This window comes from Brassica napus, chromosome A5 (assembly GCF_020379485.1).
Source record: "Brassica napus cultivar Da-Ae chromosome A5, Da-Ae, whole genome shotgun sequence".
Lineage (NCBI taxonomy): Eukaryota > Viridiplantae > Streptophyta > Magnoliopsida > Brassicales > Brassicaceae > Brassica > Brassica napus.
In genome coordinates, this window is record NC_063438.1 from 5,592,709 (window position 1) to 5,610,698 (window position 17,990).

Sequence of the window (17,990 nt, forward strand, 5' to 3'; positions counted from 1 at the left end):
CATGTCCATAATATTGGAATGCGTCATCAGAAGGATCTATGACTGCTCCTTCGAGGGGGAGCTTACGTAGTTGTACTCTTTTTACCTTACTATGGTTTTTTCCATTGGGTTTTCCTGGAAAGGTTTTTAACGAGGCAACCAAGACACTAAACAAGAGATAATAGCGACACCGGTCTCCAAGAGGGAGTGTTGGGAAAGCACCGTAGTATAAACAGGAAGGGAGGCGCAGAAGTTTTTGATTTTATTATCATTGTGGGTCCCACTGTCACTATTTACACAGTAACTTCTACTTTTTTACTTCTATATAAACGATCGATTTCGATCATTTGTAACTTGTCCCACACACTTCTCTTCTCCCTTTATAATAAACTCTTTCTATCATATATTTATTATATATCAGTGTTATCTCCTTTCTGCGGGTATACAAATTTTGCCCTTATTTAAATTTCGTGATACTATAAAATTATGGCTTTGAATGAGTGGCAGGAGAAACACAGGATAAATGCAGGAGAAAATCGCATGCAGATTGCTCTGCAACTGAAGCCCAATCAAAAAAAAAATTGCAGAACAAATTATAATAATAAAAAATACATACCACTGCATGCAGAAGAAGATATGTGATAAAAAGGCTGTCCTGCACAAAATAAGAAAAAGACGTTGGGGGAGTGCAGTGGGCCAATGCATGTGATTGTTACTTTCTTTTTTTATTTTTTTTATTTCCTTGTTTTGTCTATAAATTCTACAACTATCTCATTTCATTCTTTCACAAATCAAACAATCCTCTCTACAAGTAAGTTTTTTTTTTTAATTTTTCGTTTTATATGAAAATTTTTGATAAATTTTTGTATTGTGTTTAACTAGTTTTTCCTATTTTTCAGGTTGTCTCATCCATTTATATCCACTAAAACAATTAAGAAATCAAGGTATATTTTCATTTTGTTTCTTTAATGAGTTATGAAAATTTAAATTTGTTTAAAAATAAGTTAAAATTCATATTTCATATTGTCTCATACACTTATATCCATAAAAACAAGGGAAAATTACATGTTTACCACTTTCATGCTACCACTTTTCATTTTTACCATCACTAATGAGACATTTTCAAAAATACCTTCTTCATTAAGTGACAAAAGACTCTTATGTCCTTGTTATTTATATATATAATAAAATATTATTTAAATAAAAAATAAAAAATAAAAATAAAAAATAAAAAATAAAAAATAAAAAATAAAAAAATTATTTTTTTTATTTTTCGAAATATACTTTTTCAAATTCGAATTTTTTTATAAAACTTTTTTTTCAAATTTTTTTTTTCGATTTTTTTTTTAAATTTTTTTCAAATTTCTTTTTGAAAAACGAAAATTATGTTTGAAACTATTTTTTAATTTTTTTATATTTTTTAAGTATTTATATATTTATTAAAATCATAAATTTCACATTCCAAAAACCCTACCCCACCCCTCAACTCTAAACCTTAAGTCTATATTAGTTAACCCTAAGGGTATAATTGTATTTTACCCTTCATTAAAAGTGAGGATAAAAGTGGTTAGTGTAAACATGAAAAGTGGTACTATGAATGTGGTATTTGTGGCAATTTCCCTAAAAACAATCAAAAATTAAGCTACAATTTTATTTTGATAATTATAATTTGTTAAAAATAAGTCAAAATGTATACTCAATAATACTTAGAAATGAATTAACTAATTCTTTAAAAAATATATGATACAATTTGCATGCATTTTAATCATCTACTTATATTAAATATTTATTAGTTTAATGAATTTATTAATGTTATTGATATTTCATGTATTCTCGTTTAATATATTTATATATTAAAATAATTATTGATATAATTAATTAATATTTTGAAACTATGAAATAATAAATTTTTTTTTCATTTTAAATGTACTATAACACATGCATGCGTTTTAATCTTGTGTTTAATTAATTTTTTTTTCAGTAGTTAGCATGCGTTTCTTCTGCAACCACTGATTATAGTTTAAGATATTATTAATTCTGTGTAAATTCATTGTTGTAAAAGCGTATAGTAGGCGTGATTGTTTTTTAATTTATGTTACCAAATATATTTTTACGTTATTCAGTTTGTTCATTTAATACATATGTCTCTATAAAAGGAAAACACGTTGACCTTCACTACATGAAATTAGAAGAACACAAATGTAATTTTGGCAAAAAAAACAATAACTTGCTAAACTATAATTTAATTATTTGTAGTTATTGACGGACTCGATACACAGTTGATATGATTTATTTCTATATATAGTTCCATCTACTTTATGTTTAAAATTTGTTATCAGAAAATACAAGTAAACTAATTATATTACCAGTTGTTTTATTTTTTCAAGTTGTCTTCTATATCTATATTTATTATAATAATTGAAAAATTATGGTACATAATTTGTTTTCTTTAGTGAATTATAAAAACGTTAATATGTATACAAAACTTGAAATTTATGCTGGATAATATTATGTTAGACTTACTTAGTTTCTACAAATATATTATAACAGAAAAATGATTTATGTCTTGTATTTAATTCAAATGTATTTTTACTAGTTGAATATTTTTATATCTTATCTAATAGAGCTCATTAAAGTTAATTTTTTAATTATTCATATAAATAACATAACAGTTTAGAATAAAAATTTGATTATGTAAGAAAACTAATATCATTTTCAAATGTGTAGATATGGCGTCTAACCGTGGACAAAACGTGAACTCCAGTACACTTCATACGGAAACATCAACACGGGTAAAATATTTACTATTATATTTAAAATTTAAAATTAGTAGTTTTGTTAGAAATTAGTGAATAATATATTTTTATTTTTAAAAATTTTAGAGTGAAGAATATTTGAAATGGGATCATAGACGAGAACGAATATTTCTTCAGTTATACGACCAAGCACTTGCTATGAATTATTATCGTCTAAAAGACCCGTCACCACTTGGTAAAGAGTTTATAGTTGACAAGTTCAACCACGAATTTAATCTTGATATAAACTATAAGTTCTTCAGAGAAAAACTTGATCAAATGAAAAGAAAGTACAAGAAGTATACGGGGCTTATGCAAAACTCTACGGGTATCTCGGTTGATCCGGTTACGTCTGTAATTTCTGCATCTGATTCGTGGTGGAAAGATCGTGAAGTAAGGAAGAACAAGACGTGAAAGTGGTGCAACTAGAGTTGGTGGAAGTTCACGAGCCCCTGCAAGGACCAGTTCACGAGGAAGTCGGAAAAAACAATCTTTTCAGACAACTCTAACAGATACGATGGATGGTTTTAGAGAATTTCAACGCCAAAGTTTACAACAACTGCGTCCAGATTTTTTCGATCAAGATAATGACAATGAATGCGAAAGGGCTATCAAGATATTTGAATCGATGGAAGTTCCAAAGAATACTGAATTTTATTGGGCATGCATTCAAGCATTCAAAGATGACAGATTTTGGCGAAAATATTTCATTGATAGAGCTGACAACAGTAGTGAAGATAAGCTACAGTTTTTGCAAGCTCTAACTGGATATACACGAGACAGCGAGTTTGTTGGAAAGCGGTTAGCCTCGGGTCAGAATTCTGGAAACCCAAATTTAAGTGGTAGTTTTTCTGGTAGTCCATCTTCCGGTGGAAACAATTCATGGGGTCGAACTTCAGGTGGACCATTGGGCAACGTTTCTCAGCAATGGGGTACACCTCCAAATGTTCAGCAATGGGGTTCATCATCAAATGTTCCACAATGGGGTACACCTCCAAATGCTCCGCAATGGGGTTCATCATCAAATGTTCCACAATGGGGTACACCTCCAAATGCTCCGCAATGGGGTTCATCCTCAAATGGTCCACAATGGGGTTCATCATCAAATGTTCCATGGGGTACACCTCCAAATGCTCAGCAATGGGGCTCATCACCAAATGTTCCACAGTGGGGTACACCTCCAAATGCTCAGCAATGGGGTTCATCATCAAATGTTCAACAATGGGGTTCATCATCAAATATTCCACAATGGGGTACACCTCCAAATATTCAACGTGGATTTTCAGTGGGACCAGAAGCTGAAACAAATATGAATAATCAACAAAGAGATTCTCTGGAAGCAGAAGGTCGCATATCAGCTAACCTTCATATGAGAGTATCACCAGAATTCGGTTTCACAAATTATTCTTCAGAAGCGCAAATTCCAAGATCCCGCAGAAGAGGAGGATTATTCAATATCTGGGGAAAGAAACAAGGACCAAATTTAAATGAAAGTCATCAAAGTGAATCTGAAGATGAAGATTAGTTTCGTATTGTTTGCTATTAATAATTATGTTATGTTTCATTTTATGTTTTCGTCATATCTATTAAGTATTATAAAGAACTTCTCAATTTGATTTTAGTTATTTTTTGTGCTTAAAAGTTTATTTAATATTTAATGAGTTTTTAAAACTCTTATTGAAATCTTACCTCATATTTTTAAAATTGCAGGCATTTCGTATATGTCAGTTACGAGCACATGGTGTTCAAAATCTAAATTATGAAGAGCGAATTGAGTTGTGGAATTTGGAAAATGAGCAGTTTGAAGAGTTAATCATTCAACCATCATTAAGTTATTACAATCGATATTTTGAAAGAAGACCAGCTCAAACTGATGGTGGTTTGGGATGGAGAAATATTTGGGATCGATTACAAGAAGATAATGTTGCTTGTCTTCAGCTATTACGAATGTCTCTTGGCACGTTTTGCACATTGTGTGAGAAATTGCAAACGGCTTATGGCTTACAATCAACATTAAATGTAAGCATTGAAGAGAGTGTGGCCATGTTTCTAACGATATGTGGGCATAACGAAGTTCAAAGAAATGTTGGATTACGATTTGGACGAACGCAAGAGACAGTGAAGCGAAAATTTTTTGAAGTGCTTCGAGCGACTGAATTGCTTGCTTGTGACTATATCAAGACTCCAACAACACAAGAACTAAGACGGGTTCCAGAACGACTACTAATGGATGAGAGATATTGGCCTTATTTTAGTGGTTTTGTTGGAGCTATGGATGGAGTTCATGTTTGTGTTAAAGCCTGAAGTTCAAGGAATGTATTGGAATCGACACAATATTACATCGTTTAACATAATGGCGATATGTGATTTGAATATGTTATTCACATATGTTTGGAATGGAGCACCAGGTTCATGTCATGATACAGCAGTTCTCACAATGGCGCAAGACAATGATTCTAGTTTTCCTTTACCTCCAGTCGATAAGTACTATCTCGTTGACTCTGGCTATCCAAACAAACAAGGCTTTTTGGCTCCCTATAGGTCTTCACGAAATGGGGTTGTGAGGTATCATATGTCACAGTTCGAAAGTGGTCCTCCTCCGAGAAACAAACAAGAGTTATTTAATCGATATCATGCATCTTTGCGTTCTGTTATTGAGAGGACATTTGGAGTTTGGAAGAAGAAATGGAGGATTCTTTGTGAATTTCTGAGATATGATATGCATGTTCAGAAAAGAGTGGTCACAGCAACAATGGGATTACATAATTTTATTAGAATTTCAAATTTTTCTGATGAAGATTTTGCTGATACAATGAACATACAGAGATTCCGAATGCTACATCTACGGCTGAACAAAATGATATGGAAGAAGCGGAAACAGCACAAGGAAATTTCATGGCAAACGTTAGAGAAATGATTGCAAATACATTATGGGCAAATAAAAATGCTCCATGTTGATTTGTTTGTTGTAATTGTACTTTTTAATGTTTTAATTTTATTGTTATTTAATAAAAATAATAATTAGTTTTTATATAATAATTTGTAATTTTAAATATTTAATTTAATAAATTTTTTGTTTAGCATTCCGTTAAATAAGCTAATTCGATAAATTAGTTAAACGAGTTTGATCTGCATTTGATCTGCTTGATCTGCATTTGTTCTGCTTGATCTGCATTGTATATTTGATCTGCGTTTTTCTGATCTGCTTGCCATTCGTAGCCTATAAGTTATTTCATAACAGCCGCGTTCTAACGTGGATACTATAATAGTTAGCGAGATCAGCTCTAGTAGAGTTTCCGAGATGGAGTTCATGCATCAAACAATAACATTTAGAGTTTCCGTAACGTAAAAACCACCACCAACCAAAACATCATCGTACCCATCAATTTTACCCCAAATCTCACTTCTTCTTCCCTGGTGCCTCCTTTCTAGCGAAATCTGCGCACAACGAATAATTGTTCCACGATTTTTATAGAAAAACAAAACCAGTTTCCCACCGTAACTAGTCCCAGTGTGAACCCCGTATGAAAATCTCGCCTCAGCCACCAATTCTTCCAAACCATTCACCACTACCCCGTATGAAAATCTTCGCCTCTGGATATCGCTTCTGTGGAGAGAGAAGATGAGAGTGAAGAGGCAGAAGAAGAACAGGAGAACAGCGAGATTCTTCACGGTCTGTTTCGGTTTCCGACAACCCTTCAAAGTCCTTTGCGACGGCACTTTCGTCCACCACCTAGTTTCTAAAGAGATCACTCCCGCCGACACTGTTGTCTCCGAGCTCCTCGGAGGTCCAGTCAAGCTCTTCACCACCAGGTGTGTGCTTGCGGAGTTGCAGAAACTTGGTAAAGATTACTCGGAGTCTCTCGAGGCTGCGCAGATGCTTAGCACAGCAACGTAAGTTAGTTTCCCTTTTTCTCAGTGTTCTTACAGTGTTGTTTTTTTTATAGTGTCCTAAGAGAGGTCTCAAGAATGGTTATGTAATGAACTCGTTGGTCTTGTCTGAACTAATGTATAGAAAGTGAGGAACAATTTTTATTTTAGGTTCCAAGCATGGATTTTGCATAGTTTATAGGAAAATTGATTTGCTATAATTTGATGTGATGAGCTTACTAATGTAATGGGTTCTGTGAAGTTGATTTGCGTAACTGATAATGTGAGCTTTTATGTATTGAAAGTTAGTTTCTTTTTCCTTTGATGTGCTCCTGGATATTGTTTAATTGTGTATATGAAATTGATTTGCTTTAGTTTGAACTATTAGATGTGAGCACGAGGAGGCAAAACCAGCAGACGAGTGTTTGTCAGAGGTACTTGGAGTAAACTCAGGACTTCGAGTTTCGGAAAAAGCTTCAGCAGGTTCGTCTGATGAGCTGAGTCTCTTGTTTTGTTTCAGGGAGTAGATGAGGAGTTTTTTTATTAATATAATCCGTTTTTTTTGTAAATTTTCTTTCAGGTGTCTATAGTTCCACTTTTGTATGGTCTAAATAACAGTCTGCAGATCGACCAACCTTCTGATTTCCAACGAGAGACAGCCAAAGACTCTGATAGAAAGCGGTTAACTATGACTGATGCGGAGAAAAGGATATTGGAGAAACAGACTGCAAGAATCTTAGCTTCTAATAGAGGAGAAGGAACAGTTGAAGACGAACAATGGGAAACGCCTCGAGTGGTCAGTACAAGAAATGGACTCGGTGTGAAGGATAAGCCTCAATTCAAACGAAATAGAGCAAATGTAACAATTAAACACACTCACTTTAACAAATATTATTGATTAGTAAAAATTAAATGTCTTTCACTGTGTTGTGGGTTAAGTCTCTTAAGAGTGAACTCACATTGTTGTCTCGAAACTCTTCAGGGTCCAAACCCACTGTCATGCATGAAGAAAAAGAAGGCGAACGATACCAAGAGGCCTCAATCTATATCCAAAGCTGAACATAAAGCTGGTGGACAAGAGGTTAGATAATAGATTTAGCAGCTTTTACACTAAGCTGTTCCGATGGTTAATAATTCGTTTTCTTTGTAGGAAAAGAACGGTGAAAGCGGTTCAAAGAAGAGGACAAGAAAACGATCAAAGAAAGGAAAATCTGGTCAGGAGATAACCGAATGAAAACAGTTGTTTCTAGTGACATCTACCAAAACGCTCACCAAGACGTGGTGCTGTTTTTTTTGGGTACTGCACACCATAGACATTTCAATCAAGACAGACCAGCAAGAAGATCATCATTGACACAGACCAAGAAGCTGAAACATTTAAGTTTTTATTTATTAAAAATAAATTGCCACAAAAATATGGAAATAATAGGGGATTGTTCTATCCCTGAAACAGAGTACAACAAAGCAACTAGAAGTTTTTTTTATCTTCTTAAATATAATAACCAATAAAAGTCACTGAGAGAACCAAATCTTATGCTTCCATTATAAATAATGATGTTCTAGATGGCATATTATATATGTTCCATCGACTTTACTTGATGATTTGGCTACCGTAATCATCGTTGAACTTGTCATACAGATGTGCATGCAGATGAGCCGATGGTCGAGTGTTGCTCAAAGCTCGGTCAATGTCTTCTGGTAGTATAGGTCCAACTTTTGGCAACTCTGCAACACCAAAAAAACTAAAAATGTCAAATGTTTTCTTCTAAAAACTAATGCTAATGATTGATTCTTTTCACAAGAGATCTTACCGTCTTCAGGCACAATCTCTTCTGTGTCTTCCAGTGAAGCCAATGTACGTCTCAACGGTTGCATCGCAGCTTCCTTACAAAGTATCCTAATGTCTGAGCCAGAGTAACCCTCTGACTTCTCAACCAGCACATCATGAGGCAATGGCTCATCACCCGGTTGTGACGGCAAGAGCATCTCAAACATTCCTCTTCTTGCTTCTGGATCAGGTAATGGTACAAGAATCTAAAGATTTCACTAGCTTAAGGTCCAAAACAAAAGGAAGAAACATATAATGTTAACCAATTTTTCATTTAATAAGAAAAAAGGATACTCTCTTCTCTAGACGCCTGAGCATAGCTGCGTCAAGCTCCCATGGGAGGTTTGTTGCAGCTAAAACAAACACAAGCTCATTCGTTTTCTGTAACCCATCCATCTACAAGTTTTGAACACAAAACACCATCAGATCTGTTACTAATGATTTGTTATCTAGAGCAGTTTGTACCTGAATGAGAAGCTCAGTTTTGAGACGCCTACTTGCTTCATGCTCACTACGTCCTTCACCACCACGCTGACTTATAATCGCATCTATTTCATCAAGAAAAATAGTCGAAGGCGCGTGATGCCTAGCTAGATCGAACAACACTCTAATCAACTTCTCAGAGTCACCTGAAAAAATACAATCCAAAAAAAAAAGGCTTTACAAACTCAACAAAGAGGTGCAATGTTTTTTTTTAATGGTTAAGAGTAATAAATAAAGGTGTAAAGAAGAGTTCCACCTCTCCATTTGCTAACAACAGATGAAGCTGAGATGTTGAAGAACGTTGTGTTACACTCTGTAGCAACAGCCTTTGCAAGCATAGTCTGCAGAACCACAAACAAATACTTGTTACGCAAGAAATAGGGAATAACACGTTGGAGATGGAATCATTTCACACCTTTCCGGTACCAGGTGGGCCAAAGAGAAGAATCCCTTTCCATGGAGATAGTAAACCATTAAAGTACCTGCAAAAAAAAAGAATCACAAGTTGAGATCATTCAAGCACCAAACATAAACTGAAAGTTAGACAGCAAAGAAGGGACATACGAGGGGTATTTGATAGGCATGACCACAGCTTCTTTGAGCAACCTTTTAGCGTTCTCTAGACCCTTGATGCTTTCCCACTTGACATTTGGGTTCCCACGGATAATATCCCTGAAAAAACAAGGATTCAAACAAACCATGAAACACACACACACAAATTCATCACAAGACGCGAGAAGTGCACAAGATGGCTTGCCTGCTCAGACTCTCAGCGAGAGCACGAGTCTCTGCAGATTCAAAAGGTGGGAACATTGACTTTTTCCTGCAGAAAGAAACATTAAAGTGCTTATGCTAACCACATTCCTTAGATCCCAATGCCATAACTAGAAAAGCAAAACGGGAAGTAAAGATCTCTTACGGCTTCTCACGTATCCCATTGGTCAACCTAGTGTTACCCTCCTGGAAAATCATCACAAAGCCATAAACGTTTGAGTCATCTTAGGACAAAAGAACACAACAGAGAGTACTACTTCTCTAAGGTTTAAAGAAAAGGCTAAAAAAAAAGGTCACCTGAGATGGATTGGTGGCGACTTGGGAAGCATCTTCTTCCTTGTTGCTGGATGATCCATCTTCTGGCTTTGATTCTTGGGGCTCTTCAGGCAGCTTCTTCCTCCCAAACTTGGCATCATAAAACGTTTTAAACTCCTAATAAATACATACATTTTTTTGCTTGAAAAAAATCGATTAATCCTCAAAGCTCACGCCTTTGACTGTAGTAGAGAAATCGAAACGGGATCCTTGTTCACTCACTACTCCAACTAGATTTCATCTAAATTTTAAAAATTTCCTCGGTTTCTCCGGTGATTTCAAAAAAAAAAAAAACAGTTTTTGTTTAAAAGTCTAAAGCGACATTGAAGAGTTTGACTTCGATTTACTACAACTATTTAAGTCCTTGTCCTAAAAGTAAGGAATGCGAGTTAAGGTGAGAGAGAGAGAGTCGTCGGGGCTTACCAGGAAGCTCCAGCGAGTGAGAGAAGGCTCATCGGTCGCCATCGTTGATGGATCTCAAAGGCTCAGGAGGAGAAGAAGAAACTAAAAGAGAGAAGAGAAGAGAGGACAAGAAGCAAATATCTCTCTCTCTCTCTCTATGTTCTTGTCCGATCGATGTGGAGAGTTGAAGAAACCCATTACATCACCAAACAAGCAAGCACGTGATTCACAGTTGGACACTACTTAAATTATATTATATTCAACATATATAAATCTGTAATTATTATTTATGAAATAAATAAATAATTAATTTTGCCAAATTATTAGAGATTCTTTTCTTTTTTTTTCACTGTGGTTTTTTAACACCCACACAAAATATAAGTTGTCCTTTAAAAAAAATAAAACATGAATCTGACCGACGTAGGGCACACTTATTAGGACGTGCTTGGTAGTAGTAATAAAATCCAGATAATAACAACAGAAGTGTTCGGCTTCGATAATGGACTTTGTTTCAGATTTAGGATTTGAAGCCCAGATTAAATGCTTTTTGACCCGCAAAATGATGTCTACTTAGGCTTATGTTATGTAGATGGGCCTCAATAGAAGAAACAAAGAAACCCTTTAAGATAGGTTTATCCGGTAAGAAAACAGAATTTTCATGTTATATAAGAAAATAAGAAAACAATCATCACTCTTTTCAGTGAATGTTTATATGAAACTATACAAGAAAAGTTAGAGATGAACACTCACTGTTTTTTGTCCAAAAAAAAGAACACTCACTGTTTATTATCTTATAAATAAACCAAAATTAGAAAGAGATAATGACTAAATACAAAAAAAATAGAATAATCAGAAAATCTCATTTATTTTATTGTTTTGCTTCTCTTGTTTACACATATAAACTGTAAGATATTATTTAGCTATAATAAAGTAAAACTAAAATTTACACAAAAATAACTCAAACATTGGACATATAAAATGGAAGTTGTTCCTCAAAGACACCAAGCCTATAATCACCAAGCTTACTTTTGTAACAATGTGACTTGTATTGGGACCAAGTGAGCTCCTTATAAAGCCGATCCTCTTGCTTTAGGACAAGGCATGACATTGGTGCAATCTTCTCAGTTAACGGAGGACCTGCGAAGTAGATCATCGATAATCTTGATCTCTTTGTATTCGTCAGCACTCTGTGTTTTACACTCTTGAATCTTCCGTTAGTCATCACCTGCAATTGTTATTATATAACCGCCAAAAAATTGAAATTTGTGATTTCTTTCTAAAACAACAATATGTTGTTATTCAAAAGTTGAGGAAAAAACGGAACGTTAGTTTCCTTTCATGATTCGTTTCATATAATTTGTCACGTGAAGAAGGTATACATGTAGTTTTTCATACATCATATGTAAGTCTAAAGTCCAAAACATGTAGTTTACATATATATAGAATTTTTTTTATATACAAAAATTGTCAACCGAGAATCCTAAAACAGATTATCCAATCATAAATTTGCACATGATACTTTTCAATTTAAATTGGTTTTAAAAATTGTACTGTCTTCTTAACAAGATTTTGAATAGGAAATCTTAACTCTAAACCGAAAATGGTGGATTTTCTTGCTTTTTGAAATACTAGCATATATTTTAGTTTAGATATTTTCTTAGTAAAGTATCCATATTAGTTTATATGCTGAAAGATTTGTATAGACTTGGATATAAATTTCAGATTTAAAAAAAAAAACTCTCAATATGTTGAATTCTATCAGTTATAATTTGATGATAAAATAAATCAAAAGAGAATATTTAGCACTAAACAAACTAAAAATTGCAACAGAAAGAATACCTGAAGAGTATCTCCAACAATAATGAAGAAAGAGGAGTGATCAGGTGGAACAGCGACCCAACTCCCATCTTTCAAACAAATCTGTAAACCTTCAGTGTCGTTTGATCTGAGCACCGATATTAACTGTGGATCCGTGTGCTCACCGAACCCAATCTCTTCCTTGGCCGGAGTCTCTTCCTTCTCCGGGTAATGGTTCACCCTCAGACAAGAATCACTCTCTTCCACCTTCACCAGTTTGCTCAGCTTCTCCTTTGGCTCTATACTTAGCTCTTCTTCTACCATCTCCAGAACCTTGCAAGCCATTCTCTTCATCTCATCCATGTACTCCTCCACCGCCTCTCTGTTTCAACTCAGATTACATTTTAACGTTAGAAGACATTTAGAGTCAAGAAACAGGGGAGCTCTGTTTTTCCCCTGTTAAAGAACATGACAACTCGGGTTTGGTTTTACCTGAAAGTTGCATGGGTTTGCTGGAAAACGGCAGTGGTTTTGGTAGACGAGAGATGATGATTAGCATTGAGGAGAATATACTCTAACCAGCCCATGTCACCACTGGGTCCGATCCGTTTACTACCGTATCCAAACGGGTCGGGTGGACCCGCTTTTTCTTTGAGATACTGAGGCATAGCAAAGAACTTGTTGGCCTCTTCCTCCAACTGGGTTAAAAGATCGGGTCGTACTCCGTGGTTGACCACTTTGAAGAACCCCAACTCCTCGCAAGCCTTCACGATTTGGGTTTTGGCATCTGCGTCGGTTAAGTCTATAACCGGGACTGGGACCGGACTTGGTTTGCATTTTGGGTTAACATAGACGTCGCTATTAAATGTGACTGGCTGTAACAAAACTACCATGTTTTGATGTTCTTAGTATTTTTTAAGAAAACTTATCTAAAGAATAAAAGATTTTGAAGTGATGAAAAGAGAGAGAGTCCTTCCTTGGTGAAAAGGTTGTTTGCTTAGCTTTATTTATAGTTGCTTGCCATACGTAGCGCCGAGGTTTTTCTGTACTTTATTCTTAAAATGCTGGTTTTGTTTATTTAATTATTTTTCAATTTGGTTAATACAAATTTATTCCTCTTTGGTGCCGATTATATTCCAAAATGTAATCAGTACATCTTTTAAACTTCATTCAAAAAAATTTGGCCACCAGTTTCATTATTAAAAAATCAATGGTTTGTTGAAGTGAATAAATTCTGGTTAAAGTGAATGGTACCTATAAGGTGAATGTATTTTTGAGAATAAGTTAAAAATCAAAAAAATTTATGGCTATAACTGGTAAACTAATATGAACTTAATGGAATATAAATAACTACGGAGAAATCATAAATTGATGAAGAAGAAAAGCTCAAATCGTTTTTTTTTATATATTGACAAAGAAAATTAACCAGAACAAGTTTTAGGAAATTAGAATATTTTTAGAATATTTTCTTAACTGAAACTTTCTTAATTTTTGGAAAAAAAATGGTATTTTATCCGTAGAATGCACCTTCTACACTGTGTAGAACCATGCCAAAAATTCTGAATACAATTTCTACTTTTTGTAAACGTTCGTGTTAAGTTTAGATTTCGCATACCCAAAATTTTAGAATACTTCATAAAAGTAGAAACTTCATTCAAAAGAAAAGTAGTGATCTTTACAATTAGTAGAATTCGCATTCCCCATATTTAGAATTTTAATCATTTTTAGATTGTTTCTTCTAAAAAAGTAGATGAACTTGTTTATTTTGGAATTCGTTTTCTACTAACTCATTTTCCGTAGAAGACGAATTCTATTGTTAGTGGAACGTAATTTTAAAATTTTATTTATCAAGTTTTTTAACCAAAAAAATATGTTTGTGTGTATAGGTGTTTTATTATTTTTCTATATTTTTAATACTTTTTAGATTCATAAAACTATTTATTTCATTAAATTTCAGAAATGAAAAGGGTAAAAGGTAGAATAAATGGACAAATATGGTTTTATACCATAGGGACAACTATATTTCCGTTTTGGCAATTTTTTTTAAATAGAATAATAGGAATGAAATACATCAGAAATTTATTTATGAACAAATTTGTTATGAAATAGTTTTTTTTTTATTTTATCTAATTAACTTTTTGAAATTTGTAGAATGACCATTCCATTATATTCACAGTAAACAGTAAAAACATCTGTAGAATTAATGGAATTATTCCACATCATTCAATTTCAAAATATTGTAATCCAGTTACACCCTATAAATATTATTCTTATTTTAATATACATAATTGTTTCCAAAGGTCTTATATGTCTTTCATTTTTAATATGAGATTGAGGTTGGGGTTGAAGTATATGTTAAATAATATAATAATCAAATATTTTGAAAGCTATATTTTGGTTTTAGATAGACAATGAAATTTATTGAAGATAATATATATAAAATGCCAAAAGTTGTTATAACAAAAAAAAACAAATAAAGTATCCACTCCTTAGAAACATGCATTTTTAATTTGTATTCTTTTTTGTTCTTTAATTTTTGACGATGAATAGTGGTTTCTATAGTTTCTTAAAAAATAAATTTGAAAAAAGAAGACAAAATATATCCAAATTCTAAACATAAATTTCCTTAAAATACTGTAATTTTTTATTAAAAAAATTATGAAAAATCGTTATATACTTTTATGGACGTCGGCAACTAGATCCGTTAAGGATTTTGAAATATTGGCTTGTGGTCTATACTAAGAAAAAAAAGGAAGAGCCTAGTTTAAGAAACATACAATATATTATCAAGGGTATATTTATATTTTCGAGGTTTAAGAAGAAAATGAAACATTGAAACAAAATTAAGATATGATGTTTTGAAAGTTTTTGTTACTTCTAAACTTTTGTTTTTCATATAAAACTGTCTTGGGCCTCCCTTAGGCCTCCAACTGTTCAAGATATACCCTATGTTCTTAAATTATGTAAATTTATGTATTTTTACACATATTAAAAAATTTAACTAATTCTGATAATAATATATAGTTTTTGTACTTACCAATTTCTCATAATTTAAATCACCAGTATCTCAAGAACTACAATTATTTTTAAAAAAAAAATACAATGGAAATCTCTTAGAAGAATATCTAACCAAATAAAAACAATTAAAAATTTCCTCCGTTTCAAAATAAATAGATGTTTTAAAGAGATTTTAATGTTTTAAAATACATGATGTTTTGATATTTTTATGTTAATTTTAGTTTTATTGAATCATGTGACTAATTGATGTTTTATAATTTTTTTTGATTATTGGTTGAACTAAATTCAGTATATATTTTTAGTGCTATATTTTAGAAAAATACATATCTTAATTCTTGTGTTTTTAATTAAAATATAACTATTTTGAAATAGAAAGAATAAAATAGCAGGAAAGAAGGACGGCTAAAGTTCTCGAAACATAAGCTTTGAGAACCTGTTAAAAATCAAAACTCTGGTGACACATGTTTTTTCCATTGTTAAAAAATTAAGCTTTTATTGTTAAAATCGTTAAATCAGCGCTCTTTCAAAAGGTAATGCTAATTTGCTACGTGGAGGTGCTGGGCACGTCTGATACATGTAGTTCTCTTTGTTATAAAAACAACAAAACATGAGGTTCTCCAATCTCCACGCATCTCCTTTTGGGTTCTTCAATGTTTTGCCATGCGCGTGCGTGTTTACGTACTGTAAATTTCAATCTCCAGTTGCATGCTATGTCCTTTTTCGTTTAGGTCGTTTCTTTAGTTGAAGGTAAGAGTAGGGGTGGACACTTTACCCGATATCCAAAGCCGCACCCGAACCCGATCCGAAAAAACCCGAACCGAAATTCAAACCGAAGTAACAAAATATCCGAACGGGTATTAAATTAGGAGAGATTGGATATCCGAACCCGAACGGGTAATATCCGAACTCGAATGGATATCCGAAGATAACCGAACATATGTATAATTAACTTTATATTTCTAGTTTTCATCTCTCATTTTATATAAAATATTTATATTGATACTACACATACTTTAAGTTCATATGATATACATAGAATTACGAAGAAAATGATTTGCTACTCACTTAAAATGTATGTCAAACTTTTTATTTCAAAAATTAACAAAAAGTTACATCCAAATTTTAAAACAATAACCAAATTAATGTCTTTTTAGTTTCAAAATGTTATGTCCAAATCTATTAACCATTCAATCTATTAAAAAAAAAAAAAAAATTTAAGTGAAAGTTATATTTTTAAATATAAGAAATTTGAGAAATGAAAAATTTATTTTTTTTTTTCAAAATCTAAATATCCGAACCGATCCGAAATAACCAAACCCGAACAAAAAATATCCGAATCCGACCCGAAGTACAGAAATACCCGAACGGGTTCTACACCTCTATACCGAGATACTCGAAAATCCGAAATACCCGATCCAAACCTGAATGGGTACCCGAACGCTCACCCCTAGGTAAGAGTTTGTAAATATGAAAATTGCATTGTATAATTTTCAAGCAAATTATAATTTATTCTCTAATCAAATATTCTACTTCACCTATACACTGCATCTCTTTTATATAATATTATCATATTACCTTCAACAACAACCGGAAAAACCTGAAAAAAAACATTAATAATAATAATTATATCCATTACTCTCGAAAAGGTAAATCGTGGTTATTTTTTATTCACCCATTATTTTCAGAAAATTTTTAGTGGTTCATTTGAGGAAAATGATATGGTTTCTTCTTAGATCTACGCAAAAAAAAAGTGAAGAAAAAAACTTACGAGGTCTCAAACGGCAAAAAAGGAGCACAGATTCCAGGTTTGCAGAATTGAGTTTAGAGGAAAAGATGACACCGGAAAAAACGACAAGATGACGTCTCAATTTCTTATTTGATTTGAGTTTATTTAATGTCATCGATCTTGAGTTTTTACTTTGTTATTTATTTTAAATTGTTATATGGTATGCCACACTGCTATGGTATGGTGATGAATAATTATTGTTCGCCAGTGGATGCTTGTATTTCATGTCTGGAAAAGAGGAAGATGTACATAAGATGAACTCGCCGACTATACTATATGCGGTGAAAGAAAGTTATAGCTTATGTGTTCTTTAGTGCAACTATTTATGTAAAGTTACTATACTATTTCAGAAGAGAAAACTCTTGTATTTCTATACTATTTTTGTGAAAACGAACAATATGTCTTGACCTTCAATTTATACATTTCTCGTTTTCGTCGTGTTCATTAATAAATAAATAAATTCATGGTTTATTCTGTATAATGGTTGTAAATTAGTATTCTTTCATTGATCAGTGGTAGCACACATCAAATTACCAAACTAAATCTTATGGAACGGTTCTTGTATTTTATACAATTTGCAAGAAATGGAATAACACTTATATTTTTACTTTTCACTTATATTGACAACTATATATACTCTTTTTACTCCGATTCAGTCACCTACATACATACGATTGGTACTATTATCCATCGATTGTTTGGCATATTCATTCTTTATCTATTTTTACTTTACAAGTCTAAGTCTATTATATAATTCATAATTATATAGTATAGTTTAATAATACATAATATTAGGGTTTAAGTTTATATTTGGGTTTAGGGTTTAGTATTTAGAAGGAGGGATGAGGTTTATGGTTTAGTATTTTTGGGGTTGGGGTTTGAAGTAAGGTTTGGTATTTAGAAGTTGTGAGTGGATTTGGAGTTCTATACTACTTCGACGATA

At 32.8% G+C, this 17,990-nt stretch overlaps 3 protein-coding genes and 1 pseudogene across 4 annotated transcripts; 2 read left to right on the top strand and 2 right to left on the bottom strand.

The window, feature by feature from the left end:
* The first annotated feature begins 3,291 nt into the window (after window positions 1-3,291).
* On the top strand, window positions 3,292-4,425 carry LOC125609358 (LWamide neuropeptides-like). Its single transcript, XM_048780690.1, has one exon. It carries the CDS (start codon window positions 3,292-3,294, stop codon window positions 4,297-4,299), a length of 1,008 nt encoding a protein of 335 aa, XP_048636647.1. The 3' UTR covers window positions 4,300-4,425.
* A 224-nt stretch (window positions 4,426-4,649) lies between these two features.
* On the top strand, window positions 4,650-7,880 carry LOC106447491 (annotated as a pseudogene).
* A 253-nt stretch (window positions 7,881-8,133) lies between these two features.
* Window positions 8,134-10,694, bottom strand: LOC125609357 (katanin p60 ATPase-containing subunit A-like 2). Of its 2 annotated transcripts, none has more exons than XM_048780689.1 (11): window positions 10,468-10,694; window positions 10,027-10,134; window positions 9,875-9,915; window positions 9,713-9,778; window positions 9,520-9,627; window positions 9,371-9,437; window positions 9,212-9,296; window positions 8,938-9,101; window positions 8,767-8,868; window positions 8,456-8,678; window positions 8,134-8,369 (listed from the first exon to the last, which is right to left on the bottom strand). In XM_048780689.1, the coding sequence occupies exons 1-11, from the start codon at window positions 10,507-10,509 to the stop codon at window positions 8,236-8,238; spliced, it is 1,140 nt and encodes a 379-aa protein (XP_048636646.1). In that variant the 5' UTR covers window positions 10,510-10,694; the 3' UTR covers window positions 8,134-8,235. The 2 variants fall into 2 exon arrangements, with proteins under 2 accessions (XP_048636646.1, XP_048636645.1); XM_048780688.1 differs by having other exon boundaries at window positions 10,027-10,161; window positions 10,468-10,693.
* A 316-nt stretch (window positions 10,695-11,010) lies between these two features.
* Window positions 11,011-13,406, bottom strand: LOC106450284 (gibberellin 2-beta-dioxygenase 3). The gene is made up of 3 exons (XM_013891932.3): window positions 12,736-13,406; window positions 12,286-12,625; window positions 11,011-11,671 (listed from the first exon to the last, which is right to left on the bottom strand). Exons 1-3 carry the CDS (start codon window positions 13,134-13,136, stop codon window positions 11,405-11,407), a joined length of 1,008 nt encoding a protein of 335 aa, XP_013747386.2. The 5' UTR covers window positions 13,137-13,406; the 3' UTR covers window positions 11,011-11,404.
* Between the last annotated feature and the right edge of the window lie 4,584 nt (window positions 13,407-17,990).